Source organism: Rhea americana, unplaced genomic scaffold (genome assembly GCF_003343005.1).
Source record: "Rhea americana isolate MKP2758 unplaced genomic scaffold, rheAme1 scaffold_416, whole genome shotgun sequence".
Taxonomy (NCBI): domain Eukaryota; kingdom Metazoa; phylum Chordata; class Aves; order Rheiformes; family Rheidae; genus Rhea; species Rhea americana.
Window position 1 is genome coordinate 96,449 of NW_028186553.1, and position 20,039 is coordinate 116,487.

The 20,039-nt window shown below is 44.6% G+C and overlaps 1 protein-coding gene across 2 annotated transcripts in view; it reads right to left on the reverse strand.

Moving 5' to 3' along the window:
- The window catches only part of TNPO3 (transportin 3), a 30,086-nt gene extending 14,987 nt beyond the window's left edge, over window positions 1-15,099 (reverse strand). Inside the window, exons 1-6 of one of the 2 annotated variants that reach the window (XM_085314931.1) lie at window positions 14,875-15,099; window positions 13,252-13,325; window positions 12,285-12,441; window positions 7,943-8,086; window positions 4,607-4,782; window positions 772-910 (exon numbers count right to left, since the gene is read on the reverse strand). In XM_085314931.1, the coding sequence (XP_085171057.1) occupies window positions 772-910; window positions 4,607-4,782; window positions 7,943-8,086; window positions 12,285-12,441; window positions 13,252-13,325; window positions 14,875-14,997 (813 nt within the window). In that variant the 5' untranslated portion in view covers window positions 14,998-15,099. The remainder of the gene's footprint in view (window positions 1-771; window positions 911-4,606; window positions 4,783-7,942; window positions 8,087-12,284; window positions 12,442-13,251; window positions 13,326-14,874) is intronic. The other variant, XM_085314930.1, reaches the window with a different exon arrangement.
- Between the last annotated feature and the right edge of the window lie 4,940 nt (window positions 15,100-20,039).

A 20,039-nucleotide genomic window follows, 5' to 3' on the forward strand; every position in this document is an offset into this window, starting at 1 on the left:
CCCATTCCCAGAGGGGCATTAGCTCAGTCCAGATCCACTTCCAGATCCATCACTTCGGGGACTGCATCCGTCCCACAACGTGACCCAAGCAAAGAAAGGGGAACTCACAGTAGGAAATCACAACTGGCACTTCCTCGTTTCCTGTGTCATATTTAGCGTGACGCCCTCTCTGTTAAGGAGCCTCCACCCACTGAACACAGACATATATCAGCTACAGACCAGTTAGAGAGATTTAATTATCAGTTTTGATAATTGTCCCAAGAGAAGAATAAAGTGAGAAATTAAAGGCAGAGCCTGTATCTTAAATGCAATGTTCTGTTATACTGAGCTCTCACCGGAGAGGATGGTCAGAAGGTGCTGAGGCAAAACAACACTTATTTTGCTTGGACTGCAAATGAGTTCACCATCAGTTACAAAGAAATCCCCAGAAAGCTTAAGTTAACATTTGAGAAAAGATTAACTAAGGCTGTCAGAGCTGCACTTGCAGTCCCTGTCTCCTCTATTGTGAAAAACATCCAGCATACTTTCAGCATAAGGATGAGGAAGGCATCAGTGCCTCTTCCATTAGAGCACTGTTCTGGGAAGCCGAAGTTATGCCACACTTTCCACAGCACAAATGCAGAGTAGGAGTTTCACAGATAGCAGAACATAGGAACTGAAGTCTCCCAACCATGTCGCAGTATAAAGGAAAAATTTTTACACTAATTTAACTCCAGTTGAGTAAGATTTGGTGATAGAGTGAGCAGAAGAACATCAGTAAACCTCACTCACCTCATACTGTGGGTGACCTGCACATATCAGCAACAGCTCCAGCGTCCGCAGGTCACCTAGCCCTTGGCCTGGAGTGCAAACTATCTTATCTAGGAACGTCTCGCAAAGCTCAGTGAAAACACGGCAATAGTTGAGCACCCTGGTGAAGAAAGAGAACAGAGCAAAAGTCAGAAAGATATTCCACATACAACTATTCATCAGCAGGTATCAGAGACAACGGTCAAGAAATACCAGCTCCTACTTTGGCTTTTCCCCATCAACAGTTGGGAAACAGAATGTGACACACTTATACAGAGAAACTTGGCTTTATTCACAAGGAGGTGAAAAGGCTGGGTTCCCATACCCACATCTTACAAAATTTCATAATACCCACAGCATCTAAGAAAACATCTCCAAAACTACAGCGTCAAGCAACCTAGCACACAATGTCTGTTAAAAAAACATGGTCTAATTCAGCACTGGAAAAGTGCAATGTTTCAGATGACAGATATGCACATTTACTTCAAAAATAAATGCAGGATGTCCCATTGCACACACAAGGGACAGCACTGCATAAAAACACAGCTATGCTTAAGACAGAAACAATGGTAGTGGCTGAACTGAACTACAGCAAACCCGTCTAGCTTTACCATGCTTAAGGATTCCAGAAGGTCCAAACCTGGACAAGAGACAATGAATATCTGACAGATTTGGAGCTTTTCCTGGTCGCCTCTCAGCACCGGAGGACTAAAGCCATGGCATGGTGTGATGGAGCACATACTCCACATAGTGAGCACAGGACCACGCACCACCCCCCGCACCAATAAAACTGCTCCTGTCAGTGATTTGGGGAGAGGTCCAAGATAAGCCATTAGTTCTGGGCTTCGATTTTAATATTCCTGTTCTGAAGAGGTGTCCCACGTCAGAGGCTGTAACAGGAATCAGAAGTCTAGCTCTGCCTCTCACTTTTTTCTGGGTGGATGACTTGCCTTTCAAGACCCCTGCCAGAGGGTGAGAAGAACGCACCTGCAGACATGACCTCTCAGGAACAAGGACCTAAGGAACAGCACGGCTACAGCAATATGCGTTGAGAAGGACAAATGCTTCTTGCAAACGTACCCTAAAGCCTGTCTTAAAGGCAGAGATGAGTCCCCCCAATTTCAGCTTTTTCATCCCCAAAGGTTTCACCCTTTACACCACACTGCAGCTCCACAGCACTTCCCAGCAGCTGATCAAACATGGTTAATGCCTCCAGTGCAGTCACCAGGGCATTTATATGATATCTGGAAGGATTTAGGAAAGACTTTCTTCTCAGATACAGACTGGAAAACAAATGCTACTAATTATAACATGCCCTTGCAATTGCTGAAGATGAAAGCTTGCAAGTTTTTCAGAAAGTCACAGAAACGAAGAAATGCTATTTTAGAGGCAATCTTACCAAGCAGTGAGGACATTATAACAAACTTTTATATGCCTGACAACTGAAGAGTAATTCTATTAGTTTTACATGGAAGGATAAACCAGAGCAGATGCTACTACAATTTTCAATTTCAAAAGGGATAACTTTGATGAGTTAAGAGACTAATTATTCATCTAGTTTGAGGTGCTCTCATTTAACATGGCAGAGGTTTACACTTTAAGTCAAAGGTGCAGAGGGTATTTGGACTTTGCATCCCCAGCTGAAAATGAGGGGAGGGGAATGCTTGTTGAGAGTGATTCAGTTAGACCTTGAACTTAAGCCATTTGAAAAGACTCAGCAGTAAACCAAGTGCCTCTAAGCAACTGAACGGCTGTCAGGGAGGCGAACCAAAAAAGCAGACAGCTGTATTTTGGAAGCCTAGACAAGCAGAAATCAAGCAAGAATTGCCAGAAGCCAAGACAATGCCAGACTCAGCCAAGGTCATTTATAAGAACAGCACAAGATTTTTCAGATGTGATAAAAAGCACTTGGGATTGCTACACACTGAAAACACTGGCAAGATTAAAGATTTGTGGCACAGATGAAATTACATGACTGCTCTGCCTCAGTTTTCAACACTGTTACTGAACAGGAGGGACGAATGCAGGAGGACCAAGGAGATGGATATGATGATCTGCTTATTTCTGGAGTGGCAGGAATAGGGACTAGCTAGTCTCCACCCTAGAACTCTGAAAAACTGAACACAGGGTAGATCTGTCCTAGAGCTTTGCTACTGGCCTTGTAGTGTCCATCAGTGACACTACCATGCACAGCCACAAAACTGCAAGTGCTGCGCTCATATTTGAGAATGGGGACGGGGTGGGGCTGGCAAATATATAGGCCAATTAATCTGACCTCAACAGCACGAGCAAGTTTTTACAATGTCTTTGGAACATACAGAAGAGGAAATGGGTTAAATGCAACATGGGCTAACCAAAATTAGACTGGGCCCACCTAATTCTTATCAACAATGTTTTAAAACAAGAGAAAGGGAAGAGAGCAGGATTTGTAAGATTTGATCATGGTGTTCACATGGAAATCAGCTAAACTGGGTAAAGCATAGCTGTGTCATGCATCAGTTTGCATCAGGGAGATGCAGTGCTGGAAGGGGAAATACCAGTTTGGAAGGATGGTGCTAGTGATGTTCTGAATCAGTCTCACAGCTGATCTTGTCTATGTTCATTAGTAACAGCTACATAAAAAGGAGGAGTGAGCATTAATGGTCTTCACTGATACTAAGCTGAGATGGACTATCTGTACAGAAGAATGAAAGCCACCCGAATTTGAGCAGGAAAAAGGGGAAGGATTTACTGGCACAGAGTAGAGGTTCGTAACAGTCTTATTTCTGGGGTGGCAGGAACAGGGACTAGGAAGCTAGAGCTTTGGGAGCTTTCTGACAACTTGTGGATGGACTAAAGTCAGAGCAGATCTAAGACACTAATGCCATAAGACCATGAGATGTCAGGCAAGGCATTCCTTACACACCAGGATGCCAGAATGTAAACACAAAAGAGTGAGATCCCTCCTGGAGGAGCACATACCTTTCTGCACGTGTGCTAACAAAGGCTGAATTCAAAAGGGGAACAGTACAGAAAGCAGCTATTGGGATCATCAGGGGAGAAGAAAGGTGTCTTAAAGGACAGAAAGAACAGAGCTTGTTTAGCTCAGCAGACTGAAGGCTGACTGCTTCCCACCTATAAATATATTAGGGAATGAGCATCAGCTATTCAAGTTAAGACAATGTTGGCAAAACAGGATAGGCATAAGCTGGCCTAGAACCAATTGAAGCCGAAGATCAGAAGGTTTCCAATCAGAAGAGCAGTGTTTCATAACAGCTAACATATGTGAAGCAATTGTTTTCTGAAGCAATAGTTTGAACATGCTTGATCAATGTATGAAGACTGTAATTTCTTACAAGTCAAGAATGAAGGGTTGATGACACAACAGGCACATCCAGGCCTTCTTCTCCATTTGGAATAGCTGAGCCACATACAGAAGTCTGCAGAGAGGAGCCTCTGGAAGCAGCAAGTCACTTCTAACCTCCAGCTGTTTCAAGGCTAGCACTGCATCAGCTGCACTTCAGGGTATTTTCCTTGTCCTTTGCTCATAGCAAGAAAGATTAAGCAGCCCAGTAAATCTAGCATGGTAACAGTCATAGCTCTCTGTCAAAGTTTGAGCTGATCACACACGCCTGGAGCACAAATTGGTGTATGAAGGGTAAGAAAATAATTTGCTCATTTGTTTTTGTTCAAACACACACTGATTTACATAAGTGACTCCAGAGTGTTACATAAAAATACCACAGATTCCAAAAATAACTGTGGACAACACAACACCAGGTAATTACTGCAGCTCTCCTCCCTTTCTGGACAGGGCCATGGCTGTAAGTTCACTTACTTGTCTAAGTCCTCCCGTGCTACAGCCATATGATAGGCAGTCTCGAGAGTGAGGACGCCCTGAAAAAGCTGCAAGGCCAGGGGCAGGTTCGTCTCCACATTCTCGATGGCATAGAGCGCTGAGCACACACAGTCCGAAGCAGCTTCATGGAGGTTTGATGATGTCTTGTCTTGTTGCTGCAAGAAACAGGAAGCAGAAATGAACCCAGTGATTACACTGTGAGAAATGAGATGCTATTGAAGATCCTAGTAAAATTCTTTTCTGTTCCCAGCATACTTCCTACAGCTTAGCCACAGCTTCCCGACAATCTTTGGATAGCCTGTATGCCTTTACCAGCAGACATTTAAGGTCAGAATTGACTCTCTTCAATGGGATGCCAACTCAGCCTTCCCTGGGAGCTGCAGACATAGGAGGAACCAAAACCTGTAGTAACTCTAACAAAACATAGTACTGTTTTTATCCCTGACTGAGTAGGAAGGCAGTGAGGTTTCACAGAAGCACATGTGAAATATTTATCACTACGATGGTCTGGGGTGAACAACTGGATTTTGGGTCCCAGTTGGTAGACATTCATAGCAATTGTGCAAGGCTGATTTAACAGGCACTTTAATGGCTCCCACAGAGCCCTGGGCAATTAAGAAGGGAGACAAGATTGGCATACTAAGAAGGAGAAGAGAGCAAATAGTGAAATGGAGAGAGGAAACAAAGGAACAGTAATTCTGTGCGTGCCTACGTGTGTCCCTTCATGAAAGGCCTCAAAGCATCTGGAAAACAATTCATTAAGCCTCAGCATCACATATGAAGGTGGAAAGGAGGAGAGAAAAAAAAATGCCTAAAAGTAACAATAATGCAATTAAAAAAAGGCTGGTGAGCAAAACATCCCATGTCCCAGAGGACGTGGGTTTCTGCTGCAGCACTGCGCAGACCTGTAGCCCAGCCCAGGAATAGTCCACTCCTTCCACTGAATGAGAGCCCTCATTTACATTCGTCACTTATTTAATCTGTACCGTGGAACAGATGCAAATGAGGGTTCCCATTAACAACGGTGGAAAGGGTAGATTATTCTCAGGCCGGGCTGCAGGTCTGAGCAGGGCTGCAGCAGAAACCCATATCCTCGGGGAATTCTTGCTTTTTATTCGCTCAGTCCTTTGCCCTCCCTGCCGCAGTGGAGCGGGATACTCCCAGCCTCCTTGTTTTACAGGTCTCCTGAGCTTTCCCACATTCAGATATGGAAAAAAAGAAAAAGTCATTCAGGAGTTAATTTCCTGAGGTAAAGTGTCAACAGAAGGAAAATATATGATTTTATCGAAAATCTGGGGGAAGAAAAGAAAATTTGATTTTAGTATTCTACAAATTTAGTTTCTTCAAGGAAGAACATGGACAACTTCTGGAGCTAAAAAGTTACTAATACTTCAGTTCCATGAGGATAGTAAACTTACTCCAAGTAACACACAACAAATAGCTTTTGTTCAGACATTTCTGCAGCATAATTTGACTTGGAGAAAGGATCAAGCTCAGCATTTCAGACCAAAATTCTCTCTCCCCTAAAGTCACAAAAACCAAGACATGCTCGAAAGCAAACCTGGCACCCTACTTTGACTGTAGTGACTACCAACAGTAACGGTTAGAAACAGCCTTTTCTCCAATGTTAAACATCCAAAGCAGAATAGAAGATTTTGCAACTATCACAGAAAATGAACCTGGCTCATTGGCTCCTGTCTGAACTAGACAAAGCATCTGTTTAATAAAGACTCCAAAACTGATGATTAGTAAAGTAGGAATAAGGAAAACAGATATAAATAGAAGACTAAATCATCTTTGAACTTTTTTCTTGATGTTCTGTCTGCTAACAAATGTGGTAACAGGTTTGCAGAGAGGAAAGAATCACCCAGGGCAACACAGTGTTCCTGTGACCAGACACCTCTGTTCCTGCTGCAGTCTTGTCTTAGTGCACATGCTGCAGAGACAGCAGTGACCTCTGCTTTCCCCAGCCACCAGCCTGCTCTGCAGGAAAGCTGCAATTCTCAAGCAGCACAGAGAGAAGGTGCATCACAGACACCAGTTAGCAGGAACGCACTCAAGAGGAACAGTTAAGTCAGGTGGCTGAGAACTGCTTCAGTAAAACCAGGGAAGAGCATCTGCTCAGAAAAGATTTAGGAGTATTAAATGTCCTTCCAAGAACAAAGTGAATGGTTCTCATCTCTGAACACATATTCTATGTGTCAGAACAGAAGATAGACAGGAAAAAATAATACTGAATGAGCTGCAGATTTGCTTTCCTCTACACAAATAGCCAAAAAAGCCCACATGCTTTTTTTTTTGTTTTGTTTACATCCAAAAGCTTTGCCAATACTTTCTATCCATCTGTCTTGTCTACTCATCCCAGGTCACAGGTGATGGGACTCCAGTAAACCTATACGTCTTCTAGATTATTTCAATTTCAAATCATAGGCAGAAGGTTTTCTCTAATTCCATCTATTAGAAACCTTTGCTATTCAGTTTTCTCTTACTATGGAAAAAATATTACAAGTTTTTTTTTAAAAAAAAACTACTCTCCCTCCTAGATCTCAGTAAATAACAATATTCATTAGCAGAGCAACTAAAGCTGAAAAGTTAGGAGAATTTGGGTGCTTCTTCCATTTCCCTGAGCAGTTTTGCATTCAGGAACTCTGTACAGGGCATGCATCTCTACACCTACTGCATCACCTCAATGACAGCTTCGGTTTGGTCCAGAGAAACCAGGTTCCTGAACTAAGGACCAAGCAAAGAATCAGAAGAAGCACTGTTTGTGAGCATATTTCTGCTTTCCTCCTTGAGATATTAACTAATACTAGGTGTTACTTATGTGCTGCCTTCTACACTTCCCAGGGCCAACAGGAGAGATAGTGTGTCAGGGAAGATGGCATCGGAAATTGCAGCCAAATGGCAGCCAAAACACGACTATCACTCGGTGCTGCTGCTCCCCAACCATCCTTCAAGGTAGATGACAAGTCTGAAATGAAGACTGGCATTTCAGGCCTGGAGCTGTCAGTGTGGATCTGTTTGTTACAAGGCACAGCCAGCTTGCTCTTCCCCACCTGCTAGCATAGAGGGTCATCTCACTCTATGGAGCTGATCAGGGTAAAGACTGGAAGGTTCCTAATCAAGATAGAAAGAAGGGAAGAAACTCACCTTCAGTACCTGCACACTGGGTGTGGAAAAGCAGCATCACTCTACTCAACCACAGGTGACAGTCAGCACAAAACATGCCCAACAGACCAACACTCCTGGATTTAAAAGCAACACCATCTTACTACCCAAGGCTCCCACTCCCAGCATGTGAAAGAAAATACTCACCAGCACCTCGAAGAGAAGTGACAGTAACTTGCTGTTTGCCATGAAGGTACTATCCAGAACACCGAGGTTAAACCAGCTCCCCAAGCACCGGAAGATTTTGATGAGCATCTTCTCATCGTTGCCCACTTTCTCCACACACGTCATCTACAGCAGGAAAAGCAAAAACTGCTTAGGAGCCACCAAATAGTTTTACAAGCAAAAAAATCCACCCTAAAACAACAACAACTCCCCCAAACAGCCTCTTTTGAAAAGCTAACATGGCATCTCTTCAATTGACATCAATACCTCCTCCACGATGCTTAGCAAGATACAGGAGGACTGGGACAGTCAGCAGTTCAGCATGTTCAACATCACTGTTTGAACTGATCCCTTTAAGAGATGCACGAAACATTGAACAACCGAACAACAGTGTCATACATATGTGGAAAAAGCACTCTGACCCAGACCCAGAAGTTAACCACCTGGTAAGAGCCCAGGACTGCCAAGGATGTCTGTGCCAGCAGAGAGGACTTCTGCATCTCCTTGGTAACACTAAGATGCCCCCAAGTCCCCATGTTGTTCTTGTAACCAGGAACACAGCATTTCCGAAAGCAGCCTCTCAAGAGCAGCGAGCACCAAGCACTGCAGTTCTCAAAGTCCACATGAGGCATGTTCAAGAAAGCAGACTGTTTCCAACACCCCTGTCCCAGTCCTGGTTGCCCCTAAGTAGTCCCCTACTTAATGAGACATTGGGGCTGAGCCAAAACCTACCAGTCAACTTCAGCTGCTGTTACAGAAGTGAGAAAGCAGCTTGAACGTTCTCAGCTATTTGTAGCCCATCGGTTTTCTGCAGAATTCTGTCTCAGATTGATGGAGCAGAAACACTAACAAGTTTCATACATAATAAATCCCTAAAACTCACTCTGCTCTCAAGTTTATATCCCTCAGCACAAAACAACTGCTGACAAGAAGTTAAAAGTCCTGAGAGTCAGACCTACCCCAAAGGCCAGCCAGATGACAACCTGTACAGGTCGTACACACAGTAATTAGCAGTTCGTGTTTCTACTAATGGCAAACTCTGCTGCTGCTCAACAGCACCTAACAGCAACCCTTGCCACGGCTTAACTCCAAAGAATGTCCCAACCTAACTAGGCTGAGGGAAAGGGAAAACAGTTGGACAGAGAACGTGGATGAGCGCCTCTGATTCCCAGATGAGACCCTTCTCCCCAGAAGGGTCTAGACTCGGCTAACCAATTCTTCACTGATCAGCTCACATTTTAATCCTGGAGGCTGATCTTACGCTTTATCACAGTTTCTGTACTTTTTTTTTTTTAAGCAAACCTTTTTGTCACCCAAAAAAGTGAATTTAACATTGAAATTCTAAGCAGGAAATTCAGTTTTTCTCTTTAGGCAGCTGGTTAAAAAGCCCAAGCTGGAATTTGCTAAGGAAGCTCCTGGCAGATGCAGAGGAAGTCTGAACAGAGAGTCTCACAGACGCAGAGCACACGGGGACAGAGAAGAAAGTACGGGCACAGTCTGTATAGTGAGGCAAGGAAATGACAGCCCCACCTGAGAAACCGCCTGCCCGATCCTGCTCTCGGGTCATCAGCGGCGATCCAGAGAACGGCTGTTGGGCTGTTGAGAGGGGTTTTGTCCCTTCAGAGCTCAGCACGGTCACTGCAGGGCAATGCGCTCAGGGATTTAATTTCTGCCACTGGGTCTGGCTGACCTGGCTAAGACCCTTCATGATCCAACACCAGCTCCTTGCATCATCTCCAATGAGGCCGTGAGCAGTCAGAGCAAGGTGATCTTGCATTGCCTAACTGATCTGACAGCCAGACTTCTCCAAAGCTTCCCAGAAAAGCACTAAGGGCTGGAGACAGCTAAGAGAGAAGGCACAGCAGAGAGCTTTTAGGCAGCGTAAGAGGAAGATGAAAAATTTCATAATTGAGCTAGGACGCGTTCAGAGCCAGCTGAGCCTAAGGAAGAGGCGGAAGCAGGTTCCCCTAATGCCTGTGGTGGTAATGGCACGTACCTTCGTTGTGATTCATGCAGTAAGACAGTCTTTGCAGACAAGAACCGAGTTACTGATGGACAGAGTATACACAATTCTGTCCTGCTATGTTCTTAATTGTCACAATCCCCCTTCCTCCAGGGCTACCGGAATAACTACGAGATATGAAGTCTCCTTCCTACATCTCCAAACAAAAAGCAAAACTAAGGTGTTATACAAAGTAAAACACCCACCAGATGCATCTGTCATGCTAATATTTCTGTTCCAGCAACTGCCTGTGGCTTTCCTTAATCAAAGACTCACAAAAAGCAGTGTGAAAACAGAATGATGACTTTCTGCAAAGCTTTCAGATCAGGCAAAAAGCAGCATGATTGAAATTTAAAGTAAGCCCTAGGAGCCTAATTAGCTATACTCTATCCTTTTCTTCAAACTAAGAATGCACTTTAGAAGTTGATGACAAAATGAGAAGTTACAGACAAAACGAATGAGAGCTGAGTTTAATGTTGTATCGTATCAGAGAAGTTTAGAGGGACTGCAACTAACATCTGACAGGCAAGAAGGGAAAAAAGAAACTGCAGATCACACAAGCCTTGGGGAACACAAAGTGATGCACTATGAGAACTGAGGTCTCTCTGGGCAGAGGCATCCCATGGAGAAGGCTTTTCCCTTTTCCGGGCTCTGAACGGCAGCCTCAATACTCTGCCTGTTTCTGAGCAGCACAGTACTGAGGCCATGCAAAGACACTTTCATGCCTAGAGCTAGAAAAGACCTGCAAGAAATATCAGTTAAAGAACAGAATAGATTCACATGTAAAATTAAAAAAAAAACCTACATGCAGTTTTGCTCCTCAGTGAAACAGAAATCTAAGCTACAGTTTAACAGCAAAGGGTACACCCATATATCAAAGGGAGATATGGCAGCTTCTGTGATTCTGTAATTCAGAGAAATGGCATAAAAAGGCGCAGCAAAGTATGTGTAATTTAAACTGGATAAAACATTAGGGATCCAAAGTAAGGTCCTTCTTTATTCAATTGCTACAACTCAATTAACAGAGGAATACTGGTCAGCAGACTAGCTAGGCAAAAGGCAGGCAGCTGGAAGACAACAGTGAGACACCACAGACCCAAGACAGCAAGGCAGTAAAGCAAGGAAAGATGGGGCTGCAAAGCACAGAAACGACTTCAGACTAGATACTATAACTAAATGCTCCGAAGTTTGACTCCACCTGGAGTACAGCGACATTAACCAGCTGCTTGGTGGAATTACAGTCTTAATATGCACAGCCAAGGGTACATCATCTTGTTTTATTCAAATAAGCACTGTGAAATGGTAAAAATAACAGGAAGCTCTAGGAGCTAAGGTACATGCTTTATTTGAATCTTAAGTCAGGGATCAGACTGGCCACTCATTTCCTGAGCACAAAAACCACTGGGAAAAAAAAGAAAAAAGGAAAGGGCTCTCTGGAAAGGAAGGAGCTAGCAGGGAGCAGGGCTGGATTTGTTTCAACCATCTCCTTTCAGCCTGTGAAGCAATTTACCTCAATGCCTATATCCTGCTCCCCAAACCTGCCCTACTCTGGGGCCCAAAACAATCTGATTCCTGGAGAGCCTGAATGCTCCCTCAAAGGGAAACACGTCTAAAAAAAAAACCCCAGGAAATTTAGCTATATCCTTCTCATTTGGGTAGTTACTGTGACAACATTAAAATGTCATTTGGCCAACACTAAATATGATGTGCAGTTAAATACATATCCTCAGTTTATCACTTACATACTTATGTTTGAAGGGGAGAGGACATTACAAACAACAGAAATCCAAGCCTCTAAGTATCTGAACACCCTTATTCTAACAGATCAGTACATGCACCATAATGGGCTGAAGTAATTTCTTGCTCAGCCATCAGATAACCCAGGACTGCCATAGCCTGTGCAGGAATTCAGTCCTAGCCAATTACTGGACAGGCAGTTCAGGAGGCTAACAGCATTTTCCTGAACTTAAAACGTACAGGCCCAGAAGACAAGCCCTGGCACTCTTATCATCACATACAATGATAATACAGTCCAGTTGAGGGGATGAGAAAGTTATTAAGTTTCCATAACCAGTGCCATTTTCAGTTCAGTGCTAACAGTAGGAACCTCACTGTGATTCTGATTAAGACTTTCCTCTGTTTGGAACTGGACTATAAAATCAGCTTGTTTCACATAGACTTCCTGCCAGCTGCCAAACAGCTTTTTGATCACACCCAACATGGGATAACCTGAATCAGTGATACAGAGGGGGAAAAATGACTGCGTGAACTTCCTCGGTGGTTTAAGAGCACTCAGTCACAGCGAGTGTCACATCTCCTTACCAGCAGAGAGATGACCGTGCTGGAATAGTAAGCCAGATCCTCTATGATCTCAGTACGGCGGTTGGCTCCAATGCGCAAGGATCGGCTGTGAACCTCCTCTGGCAGCACCGTGAGGATTTCCAGCAAAAAGGGCAGTGATGTAACGTCATTACTGTACCTGAAACAAAGGAGAGAGAGGACAATGCATGAAGGCAGGTGATAGTTAAGCACACAAAAAAGAAGCTACATGCTATAAATTAGGTAACACAGTTGGAGATGGAAGACTTACTCCAGACACCTGAGTGTCCAGCTGTACAGGCACAACATTGATGAGATGTGTCTGATTCAATGCTAAAGCTCAAGAGTTTCAACAATCAGTTTGAGAAAAATGGCAAAAGTTTTCCTGTCCTACAAGCAAATCAAGCACCACAGGACAACCATAACACGGTGATACTATCTGGAACAGAACAGTTCCAGTACAACAGTACCACAGCATGTGATATCATCATGTCAGCGAACACAAGGCAGCTCCATGCCAGCTAAAAACTCCATCATACAAAAATTAGGCATGGCTGTGCTGGCAAAGTGAAGGCAGCGCCTCAGGACAGTGAACAGCAACAAGAGCTGACTGAACAGCAGCAGTGAATGACTGGAGCGTTCTGTTCAATCCTGCTCTAGAGGCTGAAAATGGGAGAGGATGAGGGATCATAAAGTAACAAAACAGGAGATGAGAAAAATCAATGTGGCTCGGAAAGCCAAGTGTGCAGAGCTGCGCACTGCCTCTATTACACAGGGCCATAAAGAGACTCACTTCCTCCCCTCTAGCCTATCTCCCTAATATAATCCAAGTCACTTTAAGTTATTGATCAGGATACCTCCCTGTCCCCTGGCCATTTCCTGCTATGTGCCTTTGTGGATTGTGCAGGTCCACCCACTACCGTTTACTCAAAGAACAATTCAGAGTTTAATGATATAAGCAGTTACTTACTTTTCAACCAGTGTTTGTACGCAGCCTTTCCAAGAAGCCATTTGCAGGGCAAGGTCTGCTATTGCTAAAGCAAGCTAAAAGGGGAAGAGAAGAGCAGAAAAAACAGAGCTCAGATTAGTGATTGTTAAAATCCTACTGCTAAAACCCAAGACTGCTAGATTCCACCCAACAGCACAAGGTTTCCCCTGTCTGGAGGGGTGGCAGCACTGAAGGTGCTGACCCTTGGTCAAAACTGAGCCCTCATTAGGGCTCATAGGTAACACGGGGCTTGCAGGGCAGGGGGAGTTAATTCATCATATCCCTGTTGTGTGCATAATTCCTTTGCAAAGAAGGGGCTGAACAATTCAAGGCCCACCTGGATGCAACCCTGTCTAACATGCTCTAGGTGACCCTGCTGAGCAGTGGGGTTGGACTAGATGATCTCCAGAGGTCCCTTCCAACCTTACAGATTCTAAGATTCTAGGTCTTAGCCGTTTGTCTCTTGCTGATGATGTACTCAGTGACAGATAGCATGTCATCTTCTAAGATACCTACTTGTCAGAGCTATTTCTAGTAGATCTATGGCAGCGCTGGCCCTATCACTCCATCACAGGCAATAAATACAGTTGTTTCTGTCGGGCTGAGGTGCTGGAGGTCTGCAAGTCTGAACTACTCCTTGCATTCTCCTATACCATCACACACCAGTTCCCTGTGCTTTCCCAGGTACAGAGAAAGTGTTTCAAGTTAGCTGTCAGAAGGTATATTGCAAACATCCTCCTTTAGTCTCCCTGTAGTATCTTACCTATTCTCAAATGTTACGAGTTAGGTGGGTTTTTTTGGGGGGGTGGGTGGGTGGGTGGGAATAAGTTAAAAATCATCCAGACCCAATCCAACTGCAACTGTGGTCAAGTTCAGAACATCCGCTGCCCCAACAGGAACATGCGATATTCTCCTTTGGGTTATTTAGGGTCTGAACAGCCAGCCTCGCCTCAGTCTGCAGTGTCGAACACCACTGTGCCCCAACGCTATGTCAGTGAGATGGAGGGATAACTGGAATGCATGTTCTCAGAAGGAAGGAGTCCTCTGAAAACATAAAAGCACGTCAGAAGAAACCCTTCCAGTTGCTCAGAGCACTGCTGGACAAATCTGCCCTTTGATTCCATTGTTGAGTGCATTAAAAAAATAGGAATAGCTGTTCTTCCTCTCACTCTCTCCAAACAGCAAACAACAGGATACAGTAGTTGATTTAACTAAAGGTATCCAATGATCAGCAAGAGCAAACAATCCTGTATGGGAGACACGACTGGCTGGCCACAGGCATTGACTTTGTTATCCCTGCTCTGCACTAGAGGAAAAGCAACCAAGTGAGACCAAAGGTGTGTCAAAAAAACAGAAGTGACAGAGCTGGAGATGGCCACGGTCAGCGTGACCTGCAGCATCTACACTTCCTCTTCCAGGTAAGGTAGCAATTACTGTAAAGAATGGCTCTAGTAGGGCTGCAAAACAAGCCTGGCTACCAGTTAGCTCTGACAGCCAAGACAAACTGTCCAGGCTTTACTGTTGAATGCAAGCCTTGGACCTTCTTCTCTTGCAGCCGTTTAGAGAACGGCTGCTTCCCTCTTCTCCGCTCAACGCGGGGCCTACCTGGGTTACGATGACAGGTGACAAGTCTTTCAAGTTCTGGATGTGGGACAGCAACGAGTCCCGTAACGAAGCATGCGAGTCTGTGGGGAGTTCATAGAATGAAGTCTGAATCTTCATCTTCATAGTCTGTGCTGCAAAATAGCATGATTCCACATCTTGCCGGATCTGCAGCAATTGGTCTGAGATCTCCCACGCGTGAACCTAGAGACAGGCCACAGCATCATCAGCAAGCAGGAAGAGAAACGTGGAACAAATTCGGTAGGTATCAGCAGGCTTGAAGTGGGTTTTCTACAATACAAAGTCATGTGTTGAGATGAGGGAAAGCCCATATTCCTACAGAAGAAAACACACAGCCCCCGGCACTTCTCTAGGGAAGACTGTCAGCAGGGAAGTCCATGCCGAGCACGTTGCTGCAGGGCCTGGCGCCAGGGCAGCGACACCCTCCTGATACCTCACATAAGCAGTCTTGTTCCCAGCACGCGATTGACATCAGCAGAGCTGCTCAGTGCCTCAGCTACCTGAATTCCCTGTGGGAGAACAGATTAAAGAGCATATCTGATGCACATCCTTGCACTAAAAAGCTACAAAAGAGGCTTTTCAGGCTACAATAGATAATTGCTGCTCCTATTATATATCAATGAGAATGGAGGGAGCTCAGCAAGGGACAAATGGAAAAGGAGAACAGTATAAAGGTCTCCCTAGATCAAAATAATGACACGTAATTGCAAGATTGAAGTCATCGGGCAAATCTCCGGTGCTAATAACATACACTGAAGCCAATGACTCCAGAGCAGACTGCGGATACACTAAAGATCTTGCATGGGAGCCAATAAAGAGGGAAATCAGCAGCTCATCTGTCTGGCCTGGGAAAGGAGGGAGGCAAAGAACAGCCCCCTAACTGGCATGAAGCGAAGGCTTTGCCCTCTCTGGAGCGCTAGACCACAGCCTACCAGGAGAGAGCCACGCCAGCCAGGGGACCGGCCCTCGCACGCGGCACTGCCTCCCAGACTGCTCTGCCACTCTCACGTTCCCAAGATGACATTCACAGAGCAAACTCGGCAGCACCAACGAGCCAAACTGCCATGACACAAGATATGAAAATACTCCTTCCTCCCTCCCCTGGGTTTGCATACATCATTCCTAGAAGTCTCATTCATCTCCACGGAGCAGAATTGCTAGATACGACCTGCTCATGAGAGAACGGGCAGGCACAGAGGACTTTACGATGTGGACACCAGTTAAACCTGCTGAAGACTTACTGCACAGGACTACGGGGGAAAACTAAGCAAGCTGAGGAAGGAAAGCTCGGTCAGGTCCACCAGCCATCACTGAATCCAACCAAGAGAGAGCAGAGCTACTGCTGGAGAACTTAAGCTAAGTATGGAAAGAAACTACTGAAAGTGAAGAGGACTATCAGAATCGAAGAGACTCTCTCTCTTTGGAAAGAAACTTTATTTTGGCAAATGCATTTCTTTTTGTTAAACATTGTTTTGTTTTTCCAAAATACTTGAAATATGAAGTTTTTGTGCACATTTCAGCTCAAACCAAACCACTCACACAATTTACCCTGTGCTTTCCTAAAGGTGACTGACATCAAGTGATTCAGCCTACTCCTCTGACGTGCACCACAAACAAAACTGCTGGACCCAAGCCTCTCTCCTTCCATGGACCCTCAGAAGCGTCAGGCTAACCACATCTAACGGTCATCATATTATGTTTTCTATCACTATGATCACTGTGAAAGTCACTCTATCAGACTCCAAAAGATATCGCCCCCATCTAAAATAAGGTGAACTGGTCATGGGACAGGAACGTGGTGGTTATTTCTAGTTCTCTTCACTGGGGGAAATAACAGCCATTCCAGCCAACAGTGCCCACATACAAATGTCTTACTCCAAAACAAGGAGCTTCCTGAAAGCTGTGTGTTAATGCCCAACAAGCCAGGATCCTTGCCCAGGACAGAGGAGGACTTTAACAAAAGTCTATCCAGGTCCAGCAGCATTGTCAAGGGAACAACTAAAATGTATTAAAATATTAATCTCATCATCTACTGTACAGTGGATTGTTTGTCCACCTTAAAAAAAACATGTTACAAACAAAAACCCAGGAGGTGATACTGTCATCTACATTAGCAATGGTCTATGTTCTTCATGAACTTTTTGCAGCTGCTGTGATGAACAGAAACCCCAGGAGAAGACATCCTCTTACTGTACCTGGAGGAAACTTCCACACGGAAAAGCAGACACGCATCACTGCCTTCCCCTCGTCCTTCCCAATCACAGCTCAAACTCCTGTCCCTTAGCCACCTCTCTCCTTGTCGCACATGTGGCACTAGAGAAGACTGCACAGCCTGTTCTTTTTCCAAACCACATCATCGACTTCTGCTCCTTAGCCTACATAGAGGGAAAAAGCACACGGGGAAAAAAAAAGCTTTGCAGCTAGTGCTTGCCCCCGGCCAGCTATTGGAACGGCCGAGCCCTACGCACCACGGGGCCTCCACGCGCAGCAGCTCTGCGAGGCAGCGACCCAGCCAAGCGAGCCGCTCTCGCCGCGGCCGGGCTGCACAGCAGACGGCACCCTGTCGTGTAACGAAGGCTTTTTTTTCAGTGACGGTACAGTTTGGTTTCAGGAGGTTATGCAAACTACCTGCATGAGCATCTCAAAGCGAACGGAGGGCTCTGTCAGACATCCACGGTGCACCAAGGCTACCGTAAAACCCACATCTTGTTCACAGATACTTTTATTTTTCAAACTTCAAACACCCTCTGCACAAAGGCACCTTGGCATTAACTGTCCCCAGCTCCAGCACTGAAAGATAAAACAAGACAGACTATCTTACTCTGCTGAAGATGACAACCTAACGCCCCCTTAAACAACTGGTAATTTTTTGCAGTATGTGAATTTAAGGAGTTAAAAATGAGCTGATGTCTTTATAATACAGCAGGATTACCGCTCTTTGGTTTAGCATGGTTAAAACATAGGAATTTAACTGACTAAGACTAGGAAGTGGTACTTCAGAGGAACACTTCTGAGCTTGAACCGTGCTATGTGGCAATGGCTTTGCACCCCTCATCTATGATACCCTTTAAGCTGCAAGACTTCCCTGAATTAAATCCAATCCAAACTAAATCCTCTATTTGAAAACAAAACAAAACAAACACAAACCCAGTCCTGATTTCAGGCTTGTTAGGGAAGGAGATTCAATCAGAATCTTTGGCAAGTTGTTCCTGTGGTTAAATACTCTTTAAAAAATACGCAGTCTGTCTGGCCTCATCTTCCAGCTGTATCACCATATTTTCAGAGGGAAAACCACATCTGTCGTCAAGTATATGTTCCCACATAAACAAAATAAGTATAGACTGAGCTTCTCAATTCTCAGTAAAGATTGAGAAATCTTCGCATCTTACAATATCCAAGAGCTCTCCCAACTCTAGCTCAGCTTCTCTCTTGAACCTAGGCCTCATGGTTAGCACCTGTAAACACAGGGCTTGGATTCTTCCATGCAGTTCTCTTGAACTTCTCCAGTGATCAATAACAGTAAAAGTAATAATAAAATATTACGGAGTTCAGAGCCACCAGTCTTAACTTCCAATGAAAGCCCTTTGCTTGGTGTTTGCTGTGGACTGCCTCCAGGCCTTCACATCCCCAGCCAAAAAGAAATAGTAGGCACATGTGGTTATGCCAATAAATCCAAGTCCAGCGGAACACAGAGCTCATCCAGCCTCTTTAAACACTCCTGTACTCACGTTTATTGGATCTCATAACTAAAAGGCACTCAGCTCGAGTTTCTTTTACACCTCAACATTACACTGGATAGCATTTCATTATGTCACATGAACTTATTGCCTGGATTTCCCCAAATATAAAACAAATTTGCCACTTCTCTTCCTCTTTGATGCACAATCATGCATTCCACCATCTGCACCTAGAAACAGAGAAACATCAGAATTCAAATTTTGTTTTTCATATACTTAAAAAGCCTTCTTCAAAATCCTTTCTTCTCATCAGTCTTCTACCAGAGACTGCGTATGCATGAGCAATTCTGCCTTTCTTACAGCTGTTGGAGCTGCCGTCATTCCCCCTCTCAGTTATGTGATACAGATCCTTTCCTTTCTTAAATGGACAAGGGCTTCCTGGAAGGCAGCCCTGCGCTCCTCAATTTCTAATCATCGTTCATATCACTTTTTCATTGATTTAACTCATAACTGTTTCCAAACGCAGAAGAGTCGCCCATTCAAAAGCACCAAAAAAAGACAGAAGGCTATGATCAAAGTCTGGACTTCATTGTGCTTGAACATTAACAAATTAAGAGAGAAAAATTATCTTCATTTTCATCTCAGCTTCTACTTGTCCATTCTTCCGGGATCCTCTCCTATATTAGAGTCCATCTTGAAAGGCAAGTTAGCCATGTAGGATTGTATTGCTTCCGTTCAAAAACCTACCTATATACTATAGCAAATGTGGATAGGCAAAGCCCACAGCATTCTCCAACACATCGTGGGATGGATGCTTAAGACAGCAGACATCAAATTTAGCGGTCAGAGACACACCAAACAGGCAGCGGTCTGCAGTGTAATGCAGTGCCGCTCGTCGGGGAGAGACAAGGGAACAAGCAGCGTGCCAAGTTGCCCAAGGTTTCAGGTCAAGGTCAGCATCATCTACTCCTTGAAATTTTGCCAGAAAATATTTATAAGGCCAGTTCAGCCTATAAAGTAGTACCTGATCTGTCAAATTCGAAAGTATGCAGACCTGAGACCACTGTACATCAGAGACCCTCAGACCACCCCCAAAAGTTCAGCACTCTGGTGTTCTCCAGTCTCTTCTTCCCCTTCTCCATTTAGCTCAACTCAGAAGAAGAAAAAAAAAAAAAAATCAAGAAAACATTTGCATCCAAATGCAACCAAAAGAGTTAGAAGAAAGCACAATAACTGGCTTACGCTCAGCCCAGCAGTGGGTGAATATATCACATGCCACCATCAGCTGCAATATCCGGACACGAGCAGGAGGACAGTTTCACTCTTTACAGCTTTAAAGAAGATACAGACACACATGTTCTCCATGGGCCCGTAATTTCACTTTAAATGTAGGTCCCTGTCACATCTCTGCCCGGCAGGAGGCTGGCTGCATTCGGTCATACAGCCAGACAGTCCTCACCTCAAACACCA